Raw genomic sequence first — 26987 nt, 5'->3', positions numbered from 1 at the left:
GGCTTCTGTGGTCCTCCTTCTCGTCCTCTGCAGCCACCTAGCACTGCTGCTTCACTCCTGGGGAGATTGTCTCAGGTGTATCAGGTGTAGCTTTTCAGGTGTAGATTTTACTAAATATATTTAACACTGTTGTCATGCCGACAGCATGGAGTTGTTGTGTGAGCAGTGTGTGCATTAAACCTTGGCCTTTCTGGGGTCCTTGTCTGCATCCACCGTGCCCCGAGTCTCCTTGTCCTGTGGCACTAGGTGCAGACAAACACCCCAGAAGGTGCCGGGTTTATTGCAGAACATGAACACTATACTGAAAGGGGGCCTGCGATGAGATGATGGTCACTTTGGGGTTGTCATCCTCCAATGCCCCAGCAGGTGGGAGGCAGCGCCCCCTTCAGGATGCTCATCCCCCCTCTTCCACCTGCAAAGCCCACACATACACTGCTGCTTCCCAGTCGGGGCTTTAATCCTGGCCTGGGAGACTGTTACCCCCCCGACTGGAACCCTCCTCACTCCCCAGATGTTCCCCCTTAGCACTTCTTACGGCCGGTGGTGAGGTAACCACGGTTACTGCTGGCCTGTGTGGTCCCGGGCCGCCGCGTCACACATTTCTTTTAAAAGTGACTCTGCATTTCAGGTGTTAATCATGTCATATAAGGTTTAGAGCAAAGTGATCAACGAACCGAACACGGCTTCTACGTCATGGGCTTCATCAGTCAATGCAGAATGTCTCCATGCAGGAACAGGCAGAATCTTCATATGCACTGTTGGATTACATAAAAGATTAAAATAAAGTGTCCTTCACATTAATAAACCTGAAAAAGTCATGTTTCCCCTAAACGTTTAATTTCTATGGGATAATGAATGTGGTCAGTCTGTTCAGACAGCTCAGTACTGGGAGTTTGAGGAGATTGTTTAGGGTTTGTTCATTTGGAAATTATATTACTAAATTCACATATTATAGCCTAAAGTTTAAGAATGACATCACAGTTTTATCTTCTGTCACAGTTTCTCTGATCACTTTAATGTTCTGACCACTTCTTACATTGACATACAGAGTTCTGAAGTATAAATGAAAATAAAACTGGATCACAGCTGAATGTATATTTTATCATACTTTTGGATTTCTTTAAAGCCAGATATTCTTACCCCATTTTCATCACCTTAACAGATGAGAGGAGCAGGTAGAACAGAGAGTATTTAATGTGTTTTCATTTTCTACTTTACATAATTAATAAATGAGTGATACAATTTGCCTAAATCTTTCTCCTTACTGTGTTACAGATTGGATGAATGGCATTTCATCTCAAAGGAAACCATCAGATTCATTGCCAATCTCTTCATTCAGGCAGCAGAGTGTGACAGAGAGACAGGAGAGAAGAAACTGCAGCTCCTCTCATCAGTCTGCAGTTATTCCTCTTTCCCTGCTTTGGATGACAGAACATTATCTTTAAAAGAACAGAGTGACTTTCTGCTGGATCTGTACTCACTTTTGACAGACTGTGAGAATCCATCACATAAGCTTGTCCTGCAGGCATTGCAGCCAGTTTATCAGTCAGCTCCTGCAGGCTGGGTTATAGACCTCTCTAAGAGGAAGACGTCCATCCTCCTTGGAGTTCTGGAACTCCAGACAGTGAAGAAACCAATAAAACTTGTTGGTTGGTCAGTTGAAGAGAATGAACAAAGGAGTTTGCTGCAGTGTCTGCCATATGTATCAGAACTGCAGTAAGTGTGTTTTTGTAAGGAATGCATCTGTCAAAAGGCAAAGGTTACCCAGTGTTAATATTACAAAGGTATTTCAAACATATATTGAATGGATTGATGTAACAACAAAGTAAGTTGTTTCTCTGCTTTCCACTGTGGAGTATTAATAGTTTACTTGGTGTCTGGAGGGCTGCAGAGCCAATGTTGTAGCTGTTCCTGGATTTTCTCCCCCCGCTCTTGATATTCGCAGCCTGCTCTTCTTTTCGGAGCTGCACTGCGTACAGAAAACACATGACCTTTTCCTGTGATGCCTGCTAAGGTCACCTGTCTGTTTGTCACCTCCTAGTGTCAGTAAACCGCTTCTGCAGCAGCTCCTCTGTCTGATCTCAGTGGGGGATGAAGTCCAGGTCACCAGGCAGGCTGCCATCCTCTCCAGGGTCCTGGGCAGGACAGTCGATCTCAGCCACATCCAGATTGACCCCCAAACTTGTGTGTCACTGGCCGCGGTGCTGGAGCAGGCAGAGGGGCTGTCAGAGCTGGATCTCAGTCACTGTCAGCTGAACGATCACAGCGTGGATCTGCTGCTCCCCCATCTGCACAAAGCGCGAGTCCTGGAGTGAGTGTCCACAGCAGATCCTACCGTCAGCTGAAATGGAGAATGTGTGCAGTGAACAGCATATGGCAAACCAGCTTCACATCAGACAGATTTATATTTAAAAATGTTTCTTTGACGTGTCAAGCAAATAGTCTCAGCGATCCTCTAACTGTTCTCTTTATCTTAGTCTCAGTAACAATGAGATCTCTGACCTCGGAGCTCTGAGGATCCACAGTGCCGTGTCCGCAAGCAGCTACATCCAAAGAGTGAGGTAGGTTTGAATTAACAGAATGTGTTTTGTGTGCTGAGTTCTGTGGCTCAAAGTGCTCATGGCATCTAACATAGAGAAACAGAAGAAACTTTCCCAGTCTGTAACCTTCCCAGAAACTGTAACCTTAATATCTTATAACAAAGTTTATGGTTGATATCAATCTATGATTAAACAAAGTATAAGAGAAGTGGGTTTGTTTCCAGGCTGATTAACAACAGAATCACGGACACGGCGACCTTCCTGACTGACCCACGCTATGACTTATGGGACCAGTCAAAGGTACTAATCAGACCATTGTGACTTTGCTTACTCTGAGTCAGATGTACGGTCATACATTTTATCAATTGCTATTAAAGGTAATGACAAGTAATCAGTCATATTTTAGTCATAGTTTAATTTTGTAAGGTTTTCAATGGAATTAATAATACAGAATCATTTAAGGAGCCTTTTCTTATCAAATTCAAAGCATTTGAAGTGTAAAATATTAGACTTGTTAGGAGTTATTACTATTAAATAGTTTTTTTTTTATTATATTTGTCCAGAAGTCATTGCCCAAACCAGGTTCTTGTTTAACCTCGACAAATTGTCAAGTAACATTAGGAGGCATTAAAACAGACTGAAGCACAGAAAACATTCCTGCTTGTTATACATCACGACTTTCCCACAGAGTAAAGCCAGTGACAGACAATGCTGGTACTCTGCTGCTCTCCCTCAAACTGATTTGGAAAGAAATGCAGTTTGCTATCAGTGTACATGAACAAAGGCTTTTCTGACTTTTTATTCCAACCTCTTATTTTCGTTCTTCTTAGGACCAAATCACAGTGGAGTTCAGACCAGATTTAAATCATCATAATGATGAACTTTCCTACAGGTACTCTGAGCTTCACCTCTCCTGTCTCATGCCGCTGCTGAGTTTTTAATACGCTGAACAGCTTAATATAACTTTATCAGTATTGATTTGGTCTCTGCTCTCTTTCCATTGTGTAGCTTCAGCTGTGAATCGGGAGGCCAGTTTCAGTGCAGTGAGACGGGGCTGGTGTTTCTGATGAAGGCAGCAGGCAAGGTGGAGTACAGCCCAGCTTACTGGGATGAGGCTGCTTTGAAAACTGCTGGTTATGAACCTGCGGGGCCCCTGTTCAACATCGAGGATCCTGAGAGAGGGCTGTGTTCACTGCAGCTTCCTCACTGCGAGGCGGACGGTGAGTCTGTAACCATGCATTATATAACAGGAGGGTCTTTATTTTATAGAGGATGTTGGATCTCCAAATAAATATTCAGCATAGCAGGCCCATTACCACAGGCCCCCTCAGTGAAGATTAAAGCCAAATTTTATTTTTTTATTTGCTTATTTGTTTATTAATTAAATAAAATACATTAAAATACATAATTCAGCCCAGAATAATTTGCAAAAACCAAAGGCAATTTTCCCACAGTATTTAGAGAAGATTGCTAGCTTAGTTTGTTATATAGCTTTTAACAAACAAAATGGAAATCCGAAAATGGATTTAAAAAAACACGACAGAAGATCCTGGGACTAGTGTACCAGCCAACACTGACCAACCAGCACTGACCAACCAGCACTGATCAACCAGCACTGACCAATCAGCACTGACCAACCAGCCCCTCAGTGCTGATAGAGTTGTCATCATTTGATTATGTGTTGATGGTATGTGTTTCCTGGGGTTTGTTGATCTGTGTGAGTGTGTGTGTGTGTGTGTGTGTGTGTGTGTGTGTGGTGTAATGACATACTCGTTAAACAATGGCAAAGCTGTGTGCATCATGCATTTTTTTGGGTTAAGTCGCCACCCTCTCTCTGCATTTCAATTGTCCCTCCATTCATTTCCCACTGGCACCATTGCTGAAGAAATGTCAGGGTTTCATCTGTATTACAATTAGCTTTATTGTTTATACATTTGCAGTCCTTCTTATTTACTTTTTATGAAGCCAAACCATACTGTCATGATCAAATTATTATACTAAATAATCGCAGTTAATATTAACTAGTAACATTCCTTGTGACTGGTTTCCATCTGTCTTTTTCCCAGTGGAAGGACGAGATCACCTGTCTGTGGCCCATTTCTGTGGTGGAAATATGGAAGTGCTGAAGCCCTTGGCAGTAACAGACACTCATGTGATGATCCATGTCCAGAATCTCTCATTTTATGGTCTTCTTAGAAATATATTTTCCTTAATTACGCCTAGCGTCCGAGGGCAGGTGTTACTTTTCCACCCACCTGGAAGCCCTCCTCAGAAACAGGTATACATGTTCCTGTTACCCTCCAATGTGCCAGTTTCCCAGGTAATCAGCCTTATTGTTAATCAGGTTCTGTAAACCTTCTCTGTCAGTTTAAGCACATCATCTGATTTTACTGTTATAGTGGCAAGATATTCACAGCAAATTTGAGATTATCAAACCTTTCCTGTCAGGCTTATACTTGTTTGTATACTGTCTCCTTATACAGCTGCAATTTCAGATTTGTCAGAGATTCTGCAAAAATTTGCTACCTACAGTATCAGCAATATTCTGCTGTAATCCTTCGAGTAAAGCCTGGCTTGATTTAAATTATTACTGAAAATGAGGGTTTACTAGGTGTCACTGAATTTTACAAAAGCTTTAGCGTCAGGTTTACTGTAGACAATTTTAGAGAACTGATTTAAAGTTCACATGCGATTGTTTACACAGTGAATGGCATACATTTCTCCCAGATCTTAAGAATAATTGTGAAAACTTTGAACTTTTAAAATATCCCACAAAGCTAAAACAACAGCCTTTGCTAAACAAACTGTATGTGGAGCTGCCAGGGTCCCGTTGGCAGATTGCAAACAGAAAAGGGAGTAATTAGGAAAAGCAGTGATACATACCTGCTCCATCAGGGGGTAATGATGTTTGGGCGCCAATATATCGATAAAACCGGCCAATATAAAGGTGTCACAAATTAAACGTTTAAAAACCTGCTGAAAAAGCACCACTAATGTCTTTTAAACATTTATTAATCTCACTGGAGATTATTCTGAGAAGCTATGCTACCTGTATTATAACTTATTAGTAAGTTTGGCTAAAAGATACATACCTTAGCTTTACTCTGGTTTGGGAGTTTAGCACTGTGAAACTATGTTATTTACTTGATTGAGCTTATGTGTTTTGAGTTTGAGATATTGACATAATCAGTTAGTAAAGCAGTTCAACTAAAGGTATTGGTGGCTGTTTAATTTTTGACCATATAAAATTATATCAGCCAATATTTTTGGGAATTGGATGTTTTATTTCTTTAAAATCTGTAACAGTACCAGAGACAAAATCAGTCTGTTGCCATAACCGGACTCTGTGTGGACCTGACTTTGTATATTTTTGTGTTTCTCTATAGGTGAAACATCAGCACCTTAAATGCAGATACATAACCACTACTGCAGACTGCATGTTTATTGCAAACCAAAAATACAGTGTTACCTCTGACCTCAAAGGAGTTCATGAAATCCAGCCTGAGGTAATATGTGAATTGCTATTATGTAAATAAATCCTGATAATGTAATTAAGAGTCTACTTCATGTAGTTCAAGGGATACTGACTCCATACGTCCATAATAGTTAGTACCAAAGACGAAAATGTCTTGCTTTTTACAAATCAAAATGTTTGAACCACATCGTATGTCCTCACTCAGGCCTGGTCAAGAGCCTTGGCTTCCAGGACTGCTCTTCAAACCTTCACAGCCATCGTTATTCTAAAGGAAATTCCTTTTCTGGTTTTGACTCTATTCAAAGTATTTTTTTCTCTTTCAGTCGTGGGTTTTTTTCTGTAACTATGGTCCAAACTTCCACCCGACTTTTGAGGTTTTCTTCAACCATGACATCACAGAAATGAGATTGGCCATTTTGGACGACAGACAGCATGAAGTTTGGGTTCGCAGAATATCTTTGACAGCAGAAGCAGCTCCAGATTCAAACCAGGCAGGAGGTATTTTTCTTAATGTTTTTACTAACTGGTTTGCCAAAATAAATTACTTTTGTTACTATTCTGTCCTTTTTACATTCTTACCTCCACCACCTCACTGGATTGTGACCTTTATCTAAAACCTGCTTCCTCAGCTGTCACAAGGTCGTCCCTAATAGTACACTGACATTTATTTAACAGACACTCTTGTCTAAACAATGTAGAGGTGAGTGTCACAGAGTGTCCCCCGAGTAATTAGGCTTAAGGGCCTTGCTCAAGGGCCCAGTGGTGACATCACTCTCCCAGGCTCAGGACTTAATCCGGAAACTTCTGAGTTCCGATCCCATGGAGATACACACCCTTGTATCTGTATCTGTATCTGTATCTGTATCTTTGGATCTGACATGTTTCAGATGGGTGAACATCATCTCTGCATTTGGTCTATTTTGATATTATTCAGAAGTTGCCTAAGTTCCCCACCTTGGTGTGAGGTATAACTAGATTTGGTGCCGTCACAATGACAGTGTTGTATTGCCTGAACAGCCCTGTCATTTGGCCTTTCCATCTAATCCGTACTCGTCCCACACTCACCAAATTGTACAGTTTCCAGACGTACTGGATAGACCTGGAAATGTGAAAGTATAAGGATAGATCAGCTGGGAATGTAAAAGTTAACAGATGTGTTTTACCTGAATGCTATGAGCCCATCTGTAGATCTTAAAGTACACTTATTCATTTATTGCTGATTTCATTTATATGACGATTTGCAGAATCTTTCCCCACCAATTAGGTGGTTACTTGCATTCCTTTGCACATGTTTGAAATGTCCATGTCGGAAAATACCGGGGAATACATTGTTGTCACTCTGACAGGGTCACACAGATCCATATGGCATGTGGATTAAAGAGACAATATTATTGTGTTTCAGATGCTGAAGTCTGCGGTGCTTTAGAGAGGGAGGTGAATCCTGGGGAGGTGGGAGAGATGGGCGGGGCTTCAGGCTACATGAAAGATGGTGAGATTTTTACAATAAATAAGTCCTTAATTGTGATTAATTGGCCTTTTAAAAACATAATTAATACTTGACTCTTGTAAAACTTAGCTTCACAATACATAGGAAAGTTTATATATGCACACACACACACACAATTTATTTTAACATTGGCAATGTTATTAATTGCATGTTATGTATTTTCCATACTAGGGCAACATTTTGTTGACAGGAACATGACTGCCCTGATCAGCAGGGTCTCTGCAGTGGCATTGATTTTAGACCAACTTTATGAAAGAAGATTCATGCAGCATGAAATGTACATGGAAATTTGTGATGAGAAAACCTCCTTCAAGCAAATGAGGATGCTGATGCAGAAAGTCATCATGCCTGGAAACAACCGAGTCAAAGATGAGCTCTGCAGGATTTTAGAGAAAGAACAGAAATATCTAATGCAGGAGCTGAAAGGACAGTGAGACAGGTGTGTGCATGTAAGGTGACCTTTTTTAAACACGTCGTCTTGTACTGTTTGTAAACATTTTATTTTTCCCACATTGTGTCTGTTTATGTTCTCCTTAGTGTTCAGGGTTAGATTGTGGTTGGCGTGCCAGTCGGCTAGGTGTGCCACCGGGCTGTCTCATTGTCCACAATCAGGCCCATTGCTGTAGTGTTGTCCGCGAATTTCATTATTGTGTTTGAGGGAAACATGGGGGTCCTCCGCTACACTAAATGATGCAGGAAGTAACACAAAGTAACGCCCACACAGCTACACAGGGCAACAGCCACAATGAGCAACTAAAGAACATGACACAGGTAGGTGGCTAAAAGCACAACTCCTGAGGCAGAACGAGGAACAGGTGTGGGTCACGGACAAATAACCAAACACTGGGAACTAGGTAACTAGGGACAGATACAGTTTGGTAATCACTGTCAAGAGACTAGGGACCGATACAGTGTGGTAATCACTGTCAAGAGACTAGGGACCGATACAGTGTGGTAATCACTGTCAAGAGACTAGGGACCGATACAGTGTGGTAATCACTGTCAAGAGACTAGGGACCGATACAGTGTGGTAATCACTGTCAAGAGACTAGGGACCGATACAGTGTGGTAATCACTGTCAAGAGACTAGGGACCGATACATTGTGGTAATCACTGTCAAGAGACTAGGGACCGATACAGTGTGGTAATCACTATCAAGAGACTAGGGGCAGATACAGTGTGGTAATCACTGTCAAGAGACTAGGGACCGATACAGTGTGGTAATCACTGTCAAGAGACTAAGGACAGATACAGTGTGGTAATCACTGTCAAGAGACTAGGGACCGATACAGTGTGGTAATCACTGTCAAGAGACTAGGGACCGATACAGATGCAGAGAGAGACCAAACACCAAGGAAAACTGAAACGAGGAAAATCAAACAAACAGCTAAAAACAAGGAACTGTAACTGAAATACATGAACACATGTTAAACGATATTGGATATTTTTCTGTCATCTAGTTCAAGCCCTTGAACTCCTGCCTGGAAATCATCACATAATGACAACAGAATGTGTATGTGAGCTATATTCCCAGGTGGATTTGAAGATGGGAACAGCTTTGACCCAGGCGGGAGTCAAGTGATATCACTTGTAGACATTATATACTGTCATCCTGAAGTTTGTTTTTGCTGACTCAAAGCATTTAACCACTTGAATTCCTGCCTGGAAATCATCGCATGATGACAGCCGATGTGCATGTGAGCTATATTCCCAGGTGGATTTGATGGCGAAAATCCCTTTAGTTCCTGCCTGATATTTGTCAAAAAAAAAGTAACCAAATGGGAATTTGAGTGATGTTCCCTGTTAGATATAAAGATGAAAACAACTTTGGCCCAGTCTGTTTACAAGGGAAATTACTTTCAAATATCATACTGAAGTGAAATTTTAGTGACCCAAACCATTTAAATTCCTAGGCTGCCTGCAGATCATCACATAATGTTAACCTTTTAAGAAGTCATATATGTAATATTCTGTCATGAAAACGTTCGGGCCCTTGGACTTCTGCTTGGATGTGGTCAAGTAATGAAAACCAATACAAATATAAAGGCACAGTATACATTTTAATGGCTAAAAAATAAATAGAATTAAGTCATGTAGCTTTAGAATGTCATTTTCTATCACGCTTAAGTGAATATTCCATCACAGTATTTTGTTCATACTGGCTTCTACTCGGAAGTGTTTACATTAGAGCCTTTAAGTCCTTTGCTCCATGGATTTTGGGCTGTGCATCCAAAGACGTCACATCAATTTTATATGTAATTCAGAAATTTACATAATAAAATGTACATAATGAACAAAACATTTCTATGCAAAGGTCTATGGTGTCTGTAAGATTAAAGAATATTTTTGTTCATTTACAGAATAATAAGCTCGAGAGATGGACAGAGATCATTCATAATTGGGGGGGGGGGGGGGGGGACGTTTGCGTGTGTCTCATTTTCTGATGAAGTACACACATACTATTACTGAGATTTCCCAGATATCAGCCGAATTGTGTTCAGTTAAAACGAATCGAAAGGCAAATGAAGTTCTTATTGTAAGCCTCGGTAAATGGGTCCCCCTACAGGCGTAATCGCGTCATTGCATTCGGCTGCGCAGCATTTAACGTCGACCGCAAAATCCGAAAAATATAAAATAAAAGTCACGCCGATGGCTGATCCGTTGTGGGTTGTTAAAAAACAGGCACAGATCATGTGTTCCTGAATGGAATGGGCACTGCTTTTGTAAGTCAAGTGTGCTTTATTGTCACTACAATTATACAGGGGCACGGTACAATGTTCCCTCGGCGAAAAGGTGAAAGTGATAGTTATTTTTGACAGACCACAGCACACCAAATTGAAACCAAATTAAACATTGACGGGTACACGTCCCATGAGTAAATCGGCCGTTTCTTCTCTTTCGTTATTGCCAGATGTTACACATCTGTTGTAGCTCATCATGGAAAAGACTGTTCTCGACTGCGTTATTGAAGCTCTAGATGGCCTCAGCGCAGACAATTTCAAGCGATTTAAAGTGAAATTGTGCGAAACGAGGAAAATCAAGTATGGGCAAATTGAGAACGAGACTACTGTGGACGTCGCACAAAGAATAGTCAGTACATTTACCAAAGCTGGAGCCGCGAAAATGACTGCGGACATGCTGAGAGCCATTGGCCTGAACGGAGATGCGGAGACGGAAGGTAATGACTGTAAATGGAGGAGAAATGTGTGAAGAGATTTGTCGAGTTTTAAAATAAGTTTACTTGGATGAAAGGAAAAATATGTCTATCAGTCATCTACAACAGTACACTGTCGGAAAGAAAGCAGATTAAATGACGTCGCTGTGCGGTGCGAAGCGCCCCGTAAAGTTATATACGCCTACCTGCATAACTAAAGCTGTACATACTGCAGCGCCCCGGTCTCGGGACAGGGGGGCAGTTTCTCATTGTGTCCGGGTCTTTGGAGACCCTGGGGCAGCGGAATTGAAAGTGGGATTATGGGGGTTGGCACCACCGAGGGACGCTGGTTAACGGCAAGTTATTTGGGTAGTTATTTAGTGGACGGGTTTGTAAGACATCAGATATGTTTGGAGACCCTGGGGCAGCGGAATTGAAAGTGGGATTATGGGGGTTGGCGCCACCGAGGGACGCTGGTTAATGGCAAGTTATTTGGGTGGTTATTTAGTGGACTGGTTTGTAAGACAGCAGTCGGTAATAGGAAAACATCAGATATGCATCAGATATCTGGCGTCCTGTAATTTCTGTATCTGCGTTACCATAGCAAAATATGCTTCACGATATTTTAATAGAATTGAATTATGTTTGAATGGTTTCAAAGATGTTGTGGTCAGCAGTGGTTTATAAATGTAAGGAGTAAGTTGCCTGCAATTAAGTTATAGTTAGAATGAACGACATCACATCGATCGTCACGCATACTATAAGTAAAGTCCTACAAGCAGTACTACTGTTTTCTGTATTTTCCTAGCAATCATCTTATAACCAGCAACTTAAATCATTTCACCAGAGGTGGAAAATTCAGGTTCAGAAAGTATTAATCCAGCCCAAGATTTAGTTTCAACCAACCAGTTTCATATAAAGTGTCACAGTCACAGAATACTCAGCTGGTTAGTTGAAACAAAATCTTGGTCTGGACTTTGCTATCTGGACCTGAACTTTCCACCTCTGCATTTCACTATATCTTTCAAAAAATACACAAGTATCATAAAGACATCCAAAGCTCAAAATTCAGTTTCTTCATAATGCCAGGTAGTGAAATATTTTTTATTAAAATAAATCCATTGGCATGTGGACTAATGGGATATTATTGTGTTTCAGATGCTGAAGTCTCCGGTGCTGTAGGGAGGGAAGTGAATCCTGGGGAGGCGGGAGAGAAGGGCGGGGCTTCAGGCTACATGATCAATGGTGAGGGCGGGGCTTCAGGCTACATGATCAATGGTGAGGGCGGGGCTTCAGGCTACACGATCAATGGTGAGGGCGGGGCTTCAGGCTACATGATCAATGGTGAGGGCGGGGCTTCAGGCTACATGATCAATGGTGAGGGCGGGGCTTCAGGCTACATGATCAATGGTGAGGGCGGGGCTTCAGGCTACATGATCAATGGTGAGGGCGGGGCTTCAGGCTACATGATCAATGGTGAGGGCGGGGCTTCAGGCTACATGATCAATGGTGAGGGCGGGGCTTCAGGCTACATGATCAATGGTGAGGGCTGGGCTTCAGGACATGATCAATAGTGAGGGCAGGGCTTCAGGCTACATGATCAATGGTGAGGGCGGGGCTTCAGGCCACATGATCAATGGTGAGGGCGGGGCTTCAGGCTACATGATCAATAGTGAGGGCGGGGCTTCAGGCTACATGATCAATGGTGAGATGTTTACAATAAATATAGTTCTTAATTGTGATTAATTGTAGTTTTTAAAAAGTAATTAAAACTTGAACACTTTTAAACTGAAATTTACAAAGTAATACATATTTACCGATACATATGTTTATACTAAAAGTACATTTATTTTAACATTGGTAATGGTATTAATTGTATGTTGTGTTTTTTCCATACTAGGGAAACATTTTGTTGACAGGAACATGACTGCCCTGATCAACAGGGTCACCTTGGTGCCTCCGATTTTAGACCAACTTTATGAAAGTGGATTCATACAGCATGAAATGTACATGGATATTTGTGATGAGAAAACCTCCTTCAAGCAAATGAGGATGCTGATGCAGAAAGTCATCATCCCTGGAAACAACCGAGCCAAAGACGAGCTCTGCGGGATTTTAGAGAAAGAACAGAAATATCTAATGGAGGAGCTGAAAGGAGAGTGAAACTGTCTGGATCGGCTCAAGAAATAAAACGTGGCATTGTAGACAGATACAGGTTATTATGGGGATCTGTTACATGTACAACGTGCAGATGAGGAGAGCATGTAACTGGCTGAAATACCAAACTTTCAGTACCTCCCCAGTAAAGGATTTGTTACCTGAACTAAAGATCCAAGTGGCCTTTAAAAAACCCAACAAAACTCTATATTTTATTATTTTACTATTATGTTAATAATGCTAAACCAAATTAGTGTATTTGGAGTAGAACATGGTATGAAACAGCTCTTTCTTAATTGATCTTTTCTGTTTCTGAATAATGAAAATCTTGAATGAATGCCTGGTGGATTTTATTGCTCTATATGTGTGATCAGTTTCATCACAATGCTTTAATGTTTCATATGTCATGATAGTGTTTTCAAACTGCCCTTACGCATGACTATGTGAGTGAATGGTGTGTGAGTGTATGACTGATAGAGAGGGGTTGGTGCCCCATCCTGGGTTATTCCCTGCCTTGTGCCTGTAGCTGTGAGTGTGTCCTGTGAGGGGTTGGTGCCCCATCCTGGGTTATTCCCTGCCTTGTGTCTGTAGCTGTGAGTGTGCCCTGTGAGGGGTTGGTGCCCCATCCTGGGTTATTCCCTGCCTTGTGTCTGTAACTGTGAGTGTGCCCTGTGAGGGGTTGGTGCCCCATCCTGGGTTATTCCCTGCCTTGTGTCTGTAACTGTGAGTGTGTCCTGTGAGGGGTTGGTGCCCCATCCTGGGTTATTCCCTGCCTTGTGTCTGTAACTGTGAGTGTGCCCTGTGAGGGGTTGGTGCCCCATCCTGGGTTATTCCCTGCCTTGTGTCTGTAGCTGTGAGTGTGCCCTGTGAGGGGTTGGTGCCCCATCCTGGGTTATTCCCTGCCTTGTGTCTGTAGCTGTGAGTGTGCCCTGTGAGGGGTTGGTGCCCCATCCTGGGTTATTCCCTGCCTTGTGTCTGTAACTGTGAGTGTGCCCTGTGAGGGGTTGGCGCCCCATCCTGGGTTATTCCCTGCCTTGTGCCTGTAACTGTGAGTGTGCCCTGTGAGGGGTTGGCGCCCCATCCTGGGTTATTCCCTGCCTTGTGTCTGTAACTGTGAGTGTGCCCTGTGAGGGGTTGGTGCCCCATCCTGGGTTATTCCCTGCCTTGTGTCTGTAACTGTGAGTGTGTCTGTGAGGGGTTGGGGCCCCATCCTGGGTTATTCCCTGCCTTGTGTCTGTAACTGTGAGTGTGCCCTGTGAGGGGTTGGTGCCCCATCCTGGGTTATTCCCTGCCTTGTGTCTGTAACTGTGAGTGTGTCCTGTGAGGGGTTGGTGCCCCATCCTGGGTTATTCCCTGCCTTGTGTCTGTAACTGTGAGTGTGCCCTGTGAGGGGTTGGCGCCCCATCCTGGGTTATTCCCTGCCTTGTGCCTGTAACTGTGAGTGTGCCCTGTGAGGGGTTGGCGCCCCATCCTGGGTTATTCCCTGCCTTGTGTCTGTAACTGTGAGTGTGCCCTGTGAGGGGTTGGCGCCCCATCCTGGGTTATTCCCTGCCTTGTGCCTGTAACTGTGAGTGTGCCCTGTGAGGGGTTGGCGCCCCATCCTGGGTTATTCCCTGCCTTGTGCCTGTAACTGTGAGTGTGCCCTGTGATGGGGTACCCTCTGTCCCACTGTCTAATAATCCAAGTGACCTAAATATGTGTTGATGATAAAACACATTAAAATCACACAATACACTTCATAATAAAAACTACATGCAGGTATATCAGCACAAGGCATTTCTCTTCCCTCAAAAAATGACATTATACAGCCACACAAATCACCAGGTTGGCAGCCAGGGGGCGCCGTGGCTCACAGCGGAGGCCCTACAGCTTCAGCTCCTTCGGCATGGGCTCTCCCCTCAGCCCGGCCAGCAGGTTGCTGGCTGCCAGAGCGGACATGGCGTTACGTGTGGCGTAGGAGGCGCTGGCGATGTGGGGAAGGATCACTGCAAGGCAAGCGTGTAAGAGGTGTGAGGAGAACATGTTAAAGACAAGCATGTAAGGAGCACATTGAGAACACGTTAAAGACAAGCGTGTAAGGGGTGTGAGGAGCACATGGAGAACACGTTAAAGACAAGCGTGTAAGAGGTGTAAGGAGAACATGTTAAAGACAAGCATGTAAGGAGCACATTGAGAACACGTTAAAGACAAGCATGTAAGGGGTGTGAGGAGCACATGGAGAACACGTTAAAGACAAGCATGTAAGGGGTGTAAGGAGAACATGTTAAAGACAAGCATGTAAGGAGCACATTGAGAACACGTTAAAGACAAGCATGTAAGGGGTGTGAGGAGCACATGGAGAACACGTTAAAGACAAGCGTGTAAGGGGTGTAAGGAGAACATGTTAAAGACAAGCATGTAAGGAGCACATTGAGAACACGTTAAAGACAAGCGTGTAAGGGGTGTGAGGAGCACATGGAGAACACGTTAAAGACAAGCGTGTAAGGGGTGTGAGGAGCACATGGAGAACACGTTAAAGACAAGCGTGTAAGGAGCACATGGAGAACATGTTAAACTATACATACAGGAATATGAGCGCAAAGATTCATCTCTCACCGCAGTTTTTCAGCTTGAAGAGGGGGTGGTCCGTGGGCAGCGGTTCTGGTGTGGTGACATCCAATCCGGCCGCTGCGATCTGACCGGTGGACAGAGCCTCCAGCAGGTCCTCCTGGTTCACCACCCCTCCTCTGGAAACAGGGGTAAAGGGGAACAGGTGTCTGACAAACCAAGACAGCTTTTCTTTTATTTGAACAGAACAGCCGATGAGGATGCCTTGGTGTGGAGCCTCTGTGAAATCATACTCAATACTTGTCATTATTTACTGTAGAAAAACAATGGAATGAACGATCTTTTGCCTTCAAGCCACTAAAAATACTGTATGTGACTATTTTTATAATTTTATGCTCATGATTACCGGCTGGTGTTGATGAAGATGGCGTTGCTCTTCATCTGAGAAAACAGCTTCCTGTTGCAGATACCCTGTGTCTCCGGGGTGAGCGCGCAGCAAATTGTCAAGAAGTCTGACTCTTTAGCTAGCTGCTCCAGCGATACTGCAATCAAGAAATGCAGTCAGAGGAAGCATTTACATTGTGAAAAATGACATCCAGGCATTAAACTCTCAAAATAAGACTGCATGGATGAATGAATGTGAATGATGAGCTCACCATACTCCGCGTTTATCTGACTGGCCAGTTCCGGTCTTGGTGTAACATCTGTGTAAATTAACTTCTTCACTTTGAAGGGCTTCAGTCGCTCAGCAATAGCCAGCCCTAATATATGTCAGTAACAAAAGCAACTGTTTTATGCTTCTGTAGACCAACAGTTATTTCTCCTGTGAGTCAAACACAAATGTAAAGTGATGTGTAGAAGTCTTAGGCAGTAAAGGAAAATGATGCTTTTGCGTAAGTAAACTCCTAGTTTTTCCTATTATTTACCTTCTTTTTTCACTCCCTTCAGATCTCTTTTGTGTGCTTATCTCTTATCCTTCATGTATTCGTAGGACTGATCTCTCTGGCTACCAAACTCCCTAGACCTGTGACCTCCACTATAAGTACTGCCTACCGATATCCGTTCTGCCCGATCTCTCTAATAAACTCCCCTTTCCCCGCATACTGGGTTTCCAAGCTTCTGTGCTTGACACCATATAAATAAATTCAGACTTTTCTTACCACAATGTCAAAATAAAAGTTGTTTTCCAATGAGTAGGGGTTACTTACCGATCCTGCCCAGTCCCAGGATTCCCACAGTGCTGTTGGCCAGCTCATAACCACACAGCCACATGGTCCTCCAAGTACCCCAGCCACCACTGAGGAGAGGCGGACAAAAAACTGACAAATGACTTTGAGATCCAGTCTGGGATTGTCAATACAACTAGAAACACGGGCCCAGTATGACAACACGCCATCCTTACTGGGCTTATCAGTTGTGTTACTTAAGAGAGGGCAGGGAAGGAGTACAGGCGGTGTCACCTACGTTTTGGCCTCATGGGTGGCCTCTATAAGACGCCGGGACGTGGTCAGCAGCAGGGCTATGGTGAGTTCTGCCACCGCATCAGTCAGGACATCCGGCGTGTGGCCCAGACGGATTCCCCTGCAGGGATATGAGCATTGAGTGAAGCCCTCTGACATCTAACCCGAAACTTCACTGACGCAGGCTGGGATAGAGAAGCACCGGCTCCACAGACCTCCTCTTTATCTCGTCCAGGGAGATGTGATCGAATCCCACAGACATTGTGCTCAGCACTTTAAGGTTGGGTCCTGTAAAGAAACACATCAGGTTTGGATGGTGTCTCCCATCTGTATTTGTCCTTAGGGGAGGCCAGAGCTCAGCTCTGATATCTGCAGTGTCCAGCAATTCAGCATCACTCTATCTCAGCAGATCCATGGTAACATTCACATTAAAAGCATTTTAGGCGGATCCAGAGATAAAGAAATCTTTGTATTGTGGAGGTTACGATAACTGGAGTCTCTGAATCACCCAGTTTGTGATTGTGTGTGTGGCCAGTACAAGTATGTGCCTTGTGATTAACTGGCATTCTATCTAGGGTGACCACCTAATCCATGTCAGGAGGGACACTATGAGCTACTTCAGCTTTTACGAACTATTTTAAAGCTGAAAGGATTCTGTGCTCTGCTAAAATGTTTGGTTAGTTCCTAGATTGAAAGACTCATCCAGCTGTTTCGCATTAACATTACTGACACATATGCATGATTATAGGAGACTGACCAATCAGCATACGGCAAGAACCCAGTGCTTAAGTGAAATCCTGGTCCTTTTAATTAAAATGTATGAAATGGTAGTTTACAAATCCTGTTGTAGCTCATAGTGTCCCTCCTGACATGGATTAGGTGGTCACCCTAATTCTATCCATGACTCTACCCATGGCTTGTGCATGATGTTCTGTGGAATAGGCGCCTCCTGGTGGTTAGCTCAGTGAATAGCAGTTGAAAAATGAAGAGATAAAAACACTATGGGCATTATACAACACAAAATACACTGTCCCTAAAGCATTTTTTCTGAGAGCTAAGGCACTCAATCATGACCAGAACGTCAAACCCACTATCTTCATTTGGAGGTACTGGCACACATTTCATATCACAGGTGCCTGTCAATGGTCTGAGGTCCACAAAGATCATACCTGATGGTTTGGTCGAAGGAGGCACTGAGGATCTGACCGCTGTCCTTGCAGAAGCTGAAGCAGGTGACGCCTTTGCTGTCAGCTGTCAAACCTGCGCAGGCACTGGCCACTCTCGATCTTCCACATCAGGGAACCAAGTGGTCATACTGGTCTGTACACTCCTATCGGCATCACAGTGTCTTAGTACTTCAGAAACTAGACTGAAAACACGTCTTTTCCACTTTGCATATAACAATCTACAATAATTACTTATTTTAGTATTATAAACAGATATTTGGTGATATTGTATTATCATAATTATTATTGTTATTATTATTATTATTTAAACTGGTTCTGCTTTTTTCAGTGTATGCTTATTTTATTCCTTTCTTTTAAATGTCTGACATTTAAACATTTGGATGGAGTGGCGTAAAGCACGCCGAAGATGGGCACTCTGTATCTGTTAATTAACCTCACCTGCTCCTCATTGCCCCTTGTCCTTTGTCTGCCGCTTGATAGCCCTTATTATCCGTCTATATGTGTGCCTGTCCTCGCCCTGTCTTCTCAGTCAGATTGTGGTTGTTACTGTGTGTTTGCGCCTGTGTTATTGTGTTCTGCTCCTTGCTTGGTTCCCATGTCTTAATTACCCATGTCTCCTTAGTTGAATTTTTAGTGTTAGTTTACTTTGTGATTAATTATAGTTTAGTTCTTGCTCTTTCCTGCTTTGTTTTTTACCGTTCATGGTCCTTTTTGTTTGTCTTTGTTTTCATGTTCTTTTTTGGTTTAATAGAGTTCTATTTTTGTTGAGCCACATCGTGGATCATTCTTTCTTGCATCATGCCCCACCGTAACAGCATCAAACATCTTTGGGGATAAACTAGGAGGGAGATTGCGAGCTGTAATGTGTCTGACCTCACCTATGCTCTTCTCCATGAATGGGCAAAAATTCCGACAGGCACACTCCAAAATCTTGTGGAAAGTCTCCCCAGAAGAGCATTTACTGCATCGCATTTGCATTTGCCAGACACCCTTAGCCAGAGTTATTTACAGTAGCCGTTGTTTGGTCGATTTCTACAAGACAACACCTTGTGCTGAAATGAAGTTGATCAGACAAAACATGAAATATCTTGGGTTCATATTGTCTGAAATGAAGCAAAAAGTCATTTTTAGAATTACTGCATATTTATTTATTTGCTTGTTTGTTTATTTGGCATTTTCCATACTGTCCCAACTTTTTCTGATTTGGGGATGTATCTGTACTGGCTAATAAAAGGATTTATCTCTATACTATACCAGTTTTCCTAAAATTAGATTAAAATTTACTAGTGCTGTCCCAAATGATTATTCTTTAAACGATTAATCTAGCAATTATTATTTTGTTTTTATTTATTTATTTCGATTATTCGACTAATCTACTAGTTTTTTTGATCTCATGATAAATTTATTGATAAGCAAATATTTTCAAGTTAGTCATTTAATACAATTCACCCCCTCTCCCCACACACACAAATCTGAAATTCTCATTAACATTTCAATTTATTAAAACATTTCTTAAACGTTAGAGCTTTATTTTAAAAAAAAGCAAATTTTAAGAGATTCAATAGGATTTCTATGTTAGTCTGAAGTTAATAATCACTGCAATAGTTTTTACTTAATTATTTCAGTACACCAATTTGACTTTATGGTAAAACATGGAATGATTTCACAACTAGAGAAACATGTGGGGCAGGCGGCAAATTTCCTTTTTGCATGGTGGTAGGAGATGTCTCATTAATATTTATGAGAGAAGTGCTACATGATTGGCCAGGGTATACCTTACAAACTCAAGTCTATAACTGATATAGTTTTAACGGTGCCAGCAGTGAAACAACTAGCCAGCTTATTAGCGGAATAACTTTGTATTGTAAATGAAAACCATGCCGCAGGTCCAATAAATAAAATATTGTAGCTCTTGAGTGGCGAAGAGATCATCAGGTGGACAGTAAAGTTCAGTTATTAGCATACTGCTTTATTGCGTGATTCTTAACCCAGGGGGTAAAGTACTTTCCCTTACAATACGTTTAGCCTATCACTAACAGTGCATTGCAGTTACAAAACATTTACGTAGTTGTACAGAACGCGTCGACAATAAAATTCCACGTCGACGCATTTTTATAATCGACATCGCCGCGATTACGTGGAATAATCGTCACAGCCCTAAAATTTACAATATATCTGTTTACAGTATCAGTTTATCGCAGTATACCGCTGTAAGATGATATTTATCGTATTGTTAGATTCTTGCCAGTGCACAGCCCTGTGTAATAGGATTATCAAGGTGTTGATGAAACAGAAATACAGTATGAAACTGTTAATGTTATACAGAGTGTTCAGCTGTAGTTTTGTGGTCACTACAAATGCACTCGGGTTACCATTCATTGCATTTATTCCCATGCTAGTATATTTCTATAATAATTGAGAATGTACATTCAGCAACCGATAATTCAGATTACTTTTACGTAAATGCATGTGGCTGTTAATTCCTTTTAATTTCTTTCACAGCTTGAACTTTACGGTTGGCATTTAATAATTAGCAGGGTGGTAAAACACACAATCATGAGTATTTTTTAAAGGTTTTTATTAAGACATAATTTTTCCAGTGTTTCTCTTCTCAATATCTCTTAATCTGTATCAATGTCTGGAGTTGATGTATGGAAACAGCTTATGTGAAATGTGTAATATTTTACAGCTTCACTACACTACAGCTTGCCCAAATTTTAAATGGAATAATAGTTTGGAAATTAAGATGTTATAGTGAAATGAAAAACAAGCGTAAGAGAAATATTGACTAGAGGGAGAGATATTTTTTATATATTATTGCAAGAACGCCTGGGTGACAGAAAGCTGACACTCACGAGAAAAAGAGGCTAAAAGAGAATTGAGGTTTGAGCTGAGTGCTGCACTCATGTTTTGGAGCACAGTACTTGTTAGAATTGACAAGAAATGCAGACTGGGGGACAAAGGCTGAGCATCGAGCGCATGTAGCAGACATGGCAGGAACACCACAAAGACAGAGGCCATGCAGAAGCATAGACACTCCCTCATGCGCCCCAGGCCTGCAGCATGCTGATCACGTGAAGTATACATGTTTGAAAGATGCAATCTGCATAAGGCATATGTGTGTTACAAGGTGCACCCCCTACCCTAACCATTTTGATCTGGTTCAGAGGGGGGGGGGGCGCGAACTGTGAATGTACCACTATAAACGTTATATGGATGCATTCGTCTTAGTGTCATAAATTTCTTCGACAGATTTGGGGGCTCGTCCAGGATCAGAGAAGGGGATCAGAGTGCGTGGCCGGACGACAAGGACTGGGGCGGCCGGCTAGAGGGACGGTGAGACGCTGCCATAGAGTAGAGTCTGGGAGGTCAAATTCTCCCAGGCCAGCCGACTGTTTCGGAGTCGTCGGACGACGCCACCTATCCCGATCTGATCGCCAGAACTAGGGGAAGTAAGCTAAAAAGAAATTTTTAATTTTGATGTCTGTATAGTTGTGACTTCGTTTTACGGGTAACATTTGCTAGCAGGTAAAATACTGTCGGACAGTATTTGGGATTGCGATCCTAGGAAAACAGATCCGTCGAAATTCAGGGTCAAATTTCGGGTATCTAAAGGGACCATCAGGTCAGAGGGGTGGCAGCCCTCGGAGTGTGGTTCCAAGGTTTGGGGTGGTGATCCCCATAAATAAAATGTACATGCCAAGTGAAATATACATGTGCAGAGCATGTAGGAATCTGTGTTGTGTTGTATTGTGACTGTGTTGTCCTGTCAGGAGTATCATGTTAATTGTTTGATAAGCATTTGACATATAAAGAGAAAATTTAAGTGTTAAAGGGTCCACAGGTGCAGACATCCTGATCCTCTAGGTGCCACTATTGTATAGAGATTCATGTAGCGGGGGCCTGTATTTGGCATACATAATTCAGGTATCAGGAAATAATATTACTCTGCGTATCACTCTGCGCTTGCAAAGAGGAATCTGCTTCGCTCTTTGCAACAAAGAATCTGCTTGCACTTCTGTTCAGTCCAATACTGAGTCACGACTCACGGGTGAACAGAGAAAAAGGAAGTGAAAATGGGTAGTATCAACAGAAAACCATCTGACCAGGATCCCGATCCAGCCTGTGACCCGATTGGTGAGCTCAAGTTTGAGAAATAAATGAAAAAGCATGATAAGTTTAAAAGTAGTGGGAAATGTAATACCATGATATAGTTGAGACTGAAACAGGAGAAAATTTCGGTAAAGAATGTGAGAATTGGTGTAAGATAAAAGGGTGTTTGCCCCGACATTCGACCCGGTAATTATCCGATATGTAAAACGTGCTGTGGAGAGTAAAGGGAGTCCTTGTGGCTACAGTAAAGGACAGAGTTCAGAAAAGGCTAAATGTGACCAGCAGGCACGGTCTCTGAGTACGGTGATGTAGGGCGGCCAGCCAGAGCAAATAGTGAGAAACCAGAAGAGCCATTGCTTTACCCCATGTTTCCAACCTCGCCTTCTGCACCACCCCCACCACCTCCTCCACCTCTGCCCCCTTATGGGCAAGTGCTGGAAGCAGGGGCAGAGAGGGGAGCTGCTGCAGCTGCTTCCCCCACCACACCGCCAAAAGAGGAACAGTGGCCCTTTGGAGCGTGGCCAGAAAGCGAGGAGGAGGAGGAAACACCTGGCCTATGGCAAAGTGCACGGCTTGCACAAAGACAGGCAATGAGTGATCCACAGGGGCAATATCCTTTAGTGGAAATGCCTGACCCAAGGGGATCGACTCAGGAGGGGACCCCACGAGACCAAGACTAAGACTAGTCGAGACCAAGACCAAGACCGAAAACAGACTAGGGCTAGAATCGACATCACATTACTCAGATCAACTGTAGAGAAAAAAGGCATTGCTGTAAAGTGTCATTACTAGTTAAATCAAATACATGTTATCTTTTCAATTATATTGTCCATATGTCTCTCATTTAAAATCTCTCAGATTTGTCATAGTTACGAGGCCTGATGGAAAATAATATTCTCAGCAATCCTCTCCTATAACCATTTTATCAGACGTCGTCAAGGGAAAGAGATGGGATGTACCAGAAAGATGTTCATATTAAGTGTCTTATATCAGGGACAGAGGCCTCGGGTAAGCTATGAATACGGCTATATAATGAACGTTTGCTTTGAATTGAAGAGAATGAGCCTCCAGAATGACTTGCACCTCCAAGACCGTGCTTTCTAATGAATGTAAAATACCTAATTTATTTGAATTATAACTGTGCTATAGACTTCGCGGACATTTTCGGACATTTCTTTGCCGACTTCACTATGATGCAATGTGTATGATGTGTGTGGACTGTGAAGCACTGGCAGTGTCCGTTGAGAAAATGTATACAACGTAACGCTTTTAAAATAGATGTATCTGACTGGTTGCATTTGAATTGAGGCGCGTAATAAATAATGATATTGTTCTGTGAGGATGTGCTGTTTTCTCTTTTTTTCCCTATCCCATCGAGGCCGCTATGTCCGAGACCAAGACAAGACCGAGACCACAAAAAATTGGTCTTGAGACCGGTCTCGAGACCAAGACCGGTCTCGAGAACTACAGCACTACTACCTCCTGCACTATGCGTTCAGCCACCTCGACAAGCCAGGAACATCCCTGAGGATTATGTTTTTTGACTTCTCCAGTGCCTTCAACATGATTCAGCCAGCCTGGTTAGGAAGTAAACTCTCTGCTATGCAGGTTCATTCTCCCTTAGTCTTGTGGATTATGGACTATCTGATTGACAGGCCACAGTATGTGAGGCTACAGGGCTGTGTATCTGACACAGTGCTGTGTAGTACAGGAGTCCCCCAAGGAACAGTCCTATCATCATTCCTCTTCACCCTGTACACATCCGACTTCAGGTGCAACACTGAGGGAAGTCTGCAGAAGTTCTCAAATGATTCAGCGATAGATGGATTTATCAGGCAAGGGGAGGACATGGAACACAGAATGGTGTGAGCTGAATCAGCTGTAGCTTAACATCAGCAAGACAAAGGAACTGGTGATGGACCTGAGATCACAGTCTCCTGTCTCTCCTCTATCAATCAAGTGGGTGGTAGTGGAGATTGTTCAGGACAATAGGTACCTTGGTGTTCACATGAACAATAGGCTGGACTGGTCCAAGCACTACCCGGCAACCTACGAGAAAGGTCAGAGGGGAATGCATTTCCTACGGAGACTCAGATCCTTTGAAGTTTGCAACACCATGCTGTGGATGTCTGTGGTGGCCAGTGCCATTTTCTATGCTGCGGTGTGCTGCGGTGGCAGCATTAAGGTGGTGGTCCCCGAGACTGAATAAGTTGATCAGGAAGGTGGGCTCTGTGGGTGGTAGGGAACTGGACAGCTTAGAGTGTGTGGCTGAGAGAAGAACTTTATCCAGACTCTACGCCATCATGGAAAATGCTGATCACCCACTTCACAGTGTGGTGACTGAGCTGAAAAGCACCTTCATTCAGAGTTCAGACTCACCAGCGTAAAGTGCTCCACTGAACGCCACAGAAAATGCTTCCTCCCCACTGCAGACTCTATAACTCCTCCATCCGTCACTCATCCTCACAATAAGGTGCAGAATAACTTACTGCTACTACAATAATTGTGCAATAACTGATGCCACCCCTACTTGGTTTTTGGTTTTTAACATATGCAATACATTTACCTATGATTCTGTGCAATATTTTTATGATCTGTGACTCTGTGATACCTGGGCACTAGAGCCCTGCGCGGGACTATTTTTTTAATCCCGCTCCCGCCCACTCCCGCTGAATTTCTGACCATTACCGCCCAATCCCGCCCGCTGTCTCTGTCACTCCCGCCCACGACAATCTAAAACCCGCCCAATCCCGTGAGATTTGCGTTGGGTCCCGCGGGATCCCGCTCCCAATGCAGGGCTCTACCTGGGAGTACAACAACGGGGCAGGTGTGTCGCCTCAATCCTGAAGTGCCAGATTTGTGCCCGTTGTACACTATCGCTTTGCCACACTTCACACAACACACAAAGTTCAGCTCTTTACCCTCTTTGTTTGTTACAATTTTAAAGTTTTTCCATATCTCCCATTTCCCCAATTTTAGTTTTGTTTTATATTCTCCCTTTGCAATTTTATTAACAACATCAGCTGCATCCTCCATCCTGCTAAGCTAACAATTTTGGGACCCGCTGTCTATTTTTATCCCGCCCGCTATCTCTGTTGCTCCCGCCCACGACAATCTAAAACCCGCCCAATCCAGTGAGATTTGCGTTGGGTCCCGCGGGATCCCGCTCCCAATGCAGGGCTCTACTGGGCACTATAATTAAGATGTGCAATATTATTATCCATGATTTGGTGCAATATACCTTATACTTTTTCCCATAGTTTGTAGTCTAACTTGGTTTTACCAACAAGTGCAATATAACTAATTATGATAATGCTGCAATATTACTTTACTGTGCAATATACTTCTATATACTTTTAATAATTGATACTATATTGATCCCCGTGGGGGGAATTGTCTTTATACCTCCCTCAACTTGCTCTTTGTAGAGTAAGCTGTCCGCAAAGGGCAGCCACCCTTAGTGGTGCCCAGAGAGCTGGGGGTTAAGGGCCTTGCATAAGGACCCACAGACGTGCTGAGGCTGGGTTTGAACCGACAACCTTCTGATTACAGGCACACAGGTTTTTCCTGTAACTTTTGGACAAAAGTACTTTTAGATTCCTGTACAGACATTTGATTTGATTTTTATTTAATTTAATTAGAATGTTTAAAAGAGTGCTCTAATTTGTCTAATTCGTTAGCTAACACTTTGTAAAGGGTTTCCTGTAAGCCTCAGAGTGGATGGCCAAATGTTCTCAACACGTAGCTTTTAATGACCAATGTCCAAGCTGTCTCTGCAGTTGGGTGATGTCCCTGTTTATTCCAAACCTTCAGTTGACATAAAAAGGACCTTTTGCTTTAACATACCACACTTGTGCTGTATAATGTGCTGGCGGCCATGCTCTCTTACAGGAGCTACGGTGAGAACCGTGTTCCCTCCGCCATCCTCCCGTCCAACTACATACCCATGGGGATCAAACCACCCCATGCAATACACCCCTCAGTGGACAAAATCCATAATACACCCCAAAGTTATAAATGGCTCCCAAACACTTCATTCCTGTTTCTATACTTATACTGTATTCTTCTTGTCTGCGTGTCTATGTGTGATTGCACAGTCGCAATATGAGCAATTTCCTCTGTGATTAATAGTCTTATGATTCTGATTCAGAAAGCGATGAGAGGTATTCCTTTTTTTTTTTGAAGGATGTTCCTATTCGTTAGCACTTGATGTCGTATGACCCAAGGGTCTTTATCAATTGTCGCACATCAGTTGTAGCTCACCATGGCAAAGTCTGTTCAGGACTGCGTTAGTAGCACCTTAGATGGCCTCAGCGTGGACAATTTCGAGCGATTTAAGATAAAATTATGCGAAACGAGAATAATCAGGTTTGGCCAAATTGAGAACAGGTCTACTGTGGATGTAGCACAAAGAATAGTCAGTGTATTTACCGGAGTTGGAGCCGTGAGCCGGACTGCGGACGTGCTGAGAGCCATTGGCCTGAACGGAGATGCGGAGACGCTGGAGACAGAAGGTAATGGATGTAAATTAAGGAGAAGTGTGTGAAGAGATTTACCGAGTTTTAAAGTAAATTAACTTACATGAATGTAGAAAATGGCCTATCAGTCATTTACCAACAGGTCACTCGATTAAAAAGGGAACCAGATTAAAGGATCTCGCTGTGCGCTGTTTAATTAAGGGGAATTTATTTGGGTAGAGTTTAGCGTATACTGGTTTGTAAGATGTGGCCAACAACAGTCGTTAATATGTTTATTTAATGAATAACATATTTTCCTTAAAGAACGACACTATAAATACGTTTTATGTGCACGTATAAGAACTTGTAACGTACTGGTATAATATAGGA

General features: G+C 42.9%; 2 protein-coding genes and 1 long non-coding RNA gene across 6 annotated transcripts in view; 2 read left to right on the top strand and 1 right to left on the bottom strand.

Moving 5' to 3' along the window:
- Positions 1-1249: 1249 nt before the first annotated feature.
- Positions 1250-13170, top strand: LOC111844224 (uncharacterized). The gene is made up of 11 exons (XM_072706941.1): positions 1250-1716; positions 2042-2311; positions 2478-2561; positions 2765-2840; positions 3371-3432; positions 3549-3760; positions 4607-4860; positions 5927-6046; positions 6339-6513; positions 11835-11921; positions 12577-13170. Exons 6-11 carry the CDS (start codon positions 3607-3609, stop codon positions 12837-12839), a joined length of 1053 nt encoding a protein of 350 aa, XP_072563042.1. The 5' UTR covers positions 1250-1716; positions 2042-2311; positions 2478-2561; positions 2765-2840; positions 3371-3432; positions 3549-3606; the 3' UTR covers positions 12840-13170.
- Positions 11744-26987, bottom strand: part of grhprb (glyoxylate reductase/hydroxypyruvate reductase b) — a 27779-nt gene continuing 12535 nt past the window's right edge. The window contains exons 3-10 of one of the 2 annotated variants that reach the window (XM_072706944.1): positions 17056-17128; positions 16845-16961; positions 16589-16677; positions 16037-16141; positions 15787-15922; positions 15429-15559; positions 14655-14818; positions 11744-12781 (exon numbers count right to left, since the gene is read on the bottom strand). In XM_072706944.1, coding sequence (XP_072563045.1) covers positions 14697-14818; positions 15429-15559; positions 15787-15922; positions 16037-16141; positions 16589-16677; positions 16845-16961; positions 17056-17128 — 773 coding nt within the window. In that variant the 3' untranslated portion in view covers positions 11744-12781; positions 14655-14696. Of the gene's footprint in view, positions 12782-14043; positions 14819-15428; positions 15560-15786; positions 15923-16036; positions 16142-16588; positions 16678-16844; positions 16962-17055; positions 17129-26987 lie in introns of those variants that run through there. The other variant, XM_072706943.1, reaches the window with a different exon arrangement.
- Positions 26381-26987, top strand: part of LOC140582687 (uncharacterized) — a 5656-nt gene continuing 5049 nt past the window's right edge. Inside the window, exon 1 of one of the 3 annotated variants that reach the window (XR_011985498.1) lies at positions 26381-26654. This is a non-coding gene — a long non-coding RNA (uncharacterized lncRNA). The remainder of the gene's footprint in view (positions 26655-26987) is intronic. The other 2 variants (XR_011985499.1, XR_011985500.1) reach the window with 2 other exon arrangements.

The sequence above is a fragment of the Paramormyrops kingsleyae genome, chromosome 25 (genome assembly GCF_048594095.1).
Source record: "Paramormyrops kingsleyae isolate MSU_618 chromosome 25, PKINGS_0.4, whole genome shotgun sequence".
Lineage (NCBI taxonomy): Eukaryota > Metazoa > Chordata > Actinopteri > Osteoglossiformes > Mormyridae > Paramormyrops > Paramormyrops kingsleyae.
The sequence above is the reverse complement of the archived record's forward strand: the minus strand, read 5'-3'. Positions and strand labels throughout refer to the sequence as shown.